Genomic DNA, 2,826 nt, shown 5'->3' with positions numbered 1-2,826 from the left:
CCAAATGGAGGGAAAAAGACGGGACAAAAAGTAGACTTTTGAGATTGCCAGACGGGGATTTTATGGGGAAATTTACTACCAACCTACACCACAACAAAATACAAGTCACATACTACACGCTAACATAGTATAGGTCCGCTTTCGGCCGACACTAGAGCATAAACGAAGTTATACAAAAGGCATTGCGGAGCGTTCCCGATGGGGTACGGGGGCCAAGCACCGTACCCGATCGGGAACAGCCGCACTCTACGTGTTAACTACGATTTTACCCTCTTCAACACCATTATTACATTTCATTATGAAAAAATTAAGGGTTCAAACTATTATTTTCAAAATAGTTAAAGGATATGGAAGGATCATAAAATGTACGTAACGAAATGAGAAAATGAATATAGATATTATGTCTAAAGTTTAAAGAGCTAAATATAAAAAAAAAAATGTTATATACCCATTTTTATTTGAGGGTCCAGTAAACCCCTGTGCGCGCTTCAGCGTAAAGAAAAAGAGCGCCCACGCTTAAGGGTTAAAGTCATGGCAAAGGTAACTTTTCTGAAAAATTTCTTCTTTACAGCTAATCGGATATTAATTATTTGAAACATGTATGTCTGTTTACTGTATCTTAATAATAAATTAATTTAATTTGTTTTTCTAAGTACAAATAATTACAATACATAATGATTAAGATTAATCATAGAAAGATGGACAACATTGTGAAAAACTTTTATTTTATAACTATAAAAAAATCCTGAAAGTCAAACATAATAGTTTATTCATATTGAGAATATGTACATAAATTAAATAGTAACTTACTCTACAATTCATCTTTGGTGTAAGTATTTTGAAGAAAAGATTCAAGTTCGTCAAAATTTATTGAATCCCAAAATTCTCTGTTGCCCAACTGTGAGGCAGACTGACTTCTTATGTCCTTACTAGAGTTGATCAACAAGTATTTGAAGTTCCCTGAATTTCTTAAAACTGGTTCCCATACAACATCTTTTCCTATAGAAGGTTTTTCGGATTGAATAAAACTGGCCCAGATTTCTGTCATTTTCAGCATTACCTCTTTATCCTCCTGGATTTCTAATGGTGTCAAGATCGGCCGATTAAGGATATATATCAAATCGTCACCATGGCTTACTCCATAGGTCACATTTAACTTGGAGATAAAAATAGAAATACTGTATTTTCCTTGATATGCAAATTCATAAAAATACACGGGAGACTGATTTACTTCTGCTTGTAACCGTGATGCTTTTTCCATATCCACATTGAACAACCTATCTCCTATTAGCTCGACAAGTTTGTTTCGATTTTGAATTGATACTTGATCACCCTTAAAATAAAACTGTCTAATTTTGTCACTTACACTGTTAATATCAGCCGATGGAATAGTGAAGTTATAGTCCAAGATGTGAGGTACTATCTGGTTCCAGTTATCATTTAATTCATTGAGAAGTTCTTCCCGATCGATAAACCTAGCAGCAGGGTAAAGTCCTTCGTCCTTTGTAATACTGGTCAGCCAAGGAAGATCTGCCACTTTTCCTTCTGAGATAAGTTTCAAAGGGTGTTCGGACAAGTATGGATTCTTTCCAGAAGTCTCTACTACAACTCCAAAAGGAGAGAAAGGAAGGGTTCCCCAAGGCCAGAACAAGGACTTTAACTGTGCAAGTATTTTCCGACCTGGTCTCCTCTTCAAACAATTGATCATTTGTTTAGAAGTGTCAATTGGACACCCAACAGAAGACGCAAGTTGTTTTGCCTTCTCTGCCGACTTTTCAGCCAACACCCAAGGATTCAAGGCACATCCGCTCATGGAAATTCCTTTCTGGAACAATCCTGTAGTCTGAGGGGAGAGGTAATGCAGATGCACACTGGCTCCACCAGCTGACAACCCTGAGAGAGTGATATCGTCTTTGTTACCTCCGAACGCAGCAATATTTTGATTCACCCACTTCAAAGCCAATGCTTGATCCTTGAGCCCATTGTTCCCAGGGACGATTTCATCTTCGGTGCTCAAAAACCCAAAAGGGCCGAGTCGATAGTTGACTGACACGTACACAAAGTCAAATCTGTCTAGGATAAAATGAGGAGTGAAAATGTGCCCGGTTCCATACATAAACGCTCCTCCATGGAAATAAACCACAACTGGAAGATTTGATGAGTTGGATAGTGTCGGGGTGTAAATGTTCAAATACAGGCAGTCTTCTTCTCCCATTATCAAATCTGGGCTGTCATAGTTCAACATATGCTGCAAACAAACGGAACTGTGTTGAGTGGCTGGGTAAATACCTTGCCATTTCTCAGCTGGCTTGGGCTCCTCGAACCTGTTCTTGCCCACAGGTGGTTTGGCATAAGGCACTCCAACAAACTTGTAAATCTTCTTCCCCAATGTTGTTTGGTCCTCCACTCCTTGTAAAGCACCTTGGTCCACTTGCACTACCGGATATTCCAATGCTTTGATATGGAAAGTAGATAAAACAAACACAACAATGAATGCTAACAGCATTCTTAGACACTGGCTTCAAACAGAATGAGCTGAATTAGTGGTGCTTATTTTATCTGTAGTCAAAAGTCAAGAGAGATTGATAATGAGTGACTTATCTCACTAATTAATACAATCAGTTTCAGGATTTAGATAAAAAAACACAGCTTTGAGAATTACTAAATGAAATAACAAATACATTGGGTTTTTAAGCAGCAATCTCTTAATGTTGTAAATTTTGAAATCCCATTTAAAGTAAATTTAACTTTTCTAGCACATAAGTACTAGTACTAGTAGGCTTGTAGCATTAAGTAGTCCCTTATAGCATTAATGACAGCATTTGA

The 2,826-nt window shown here is 37.5% G+C and overlaps 1 protein-coding gene across 1 annotated transcript; it reads right to left on the bottom strand.

Moving 5' to 3' along the window:
• Positions 1-785: 785 nt before the first annotated feature.
• Positions 786-2,513, bottom strand: LOC128982378 (venom carboxylesterase-6-like). The gene has a single exon (XM_054401336.1). It carries the CDS (start codon positions 2,504-2,506, stop codon positions 812-814), a length of 1,695 nt encoding a protein of 564 aa, XP_054257311.1. The 5' UTR covers positions 2,507-2,513; the 3' UTR covers positions 786-811.
• Between the last annotated feature and the right edge of the window lie 313 nt (positions 2,514-2,826).

The sequence above is a fragment of the Macrosteles quadrilineatus genome, unplaced genomic scaffold, assembly GCF_028750875.1.
Source record: "Macrosteles quadrilineatus isolate MER2022 unplaced genomic scaffold, UCM_ALF_1.0 Scaffold_230__1_contigs__length_151601, whole genome shotgun sequence".
NCBI lineage: Eukaryota > Metazoa > Arthropoda > Insecta > Hemiptera > Cicadellidae > Macrosteles > Macrosteles quadrilineatus.
Note: the sequence above shows the minus strand (reverse complement) of the source record. Positions and strands in the feature narration are given on the sequence as shown.

What these genes read in the sequence shown, in the direction of transcription:
- LOC128982378 (XM_054401336.1), bottom strand. Translation starts at nt 2,506, where the DNA reads ATGCTGTTAGCATTCATTGTTGTGTTTGTTTTATCTACTTTCCATATC.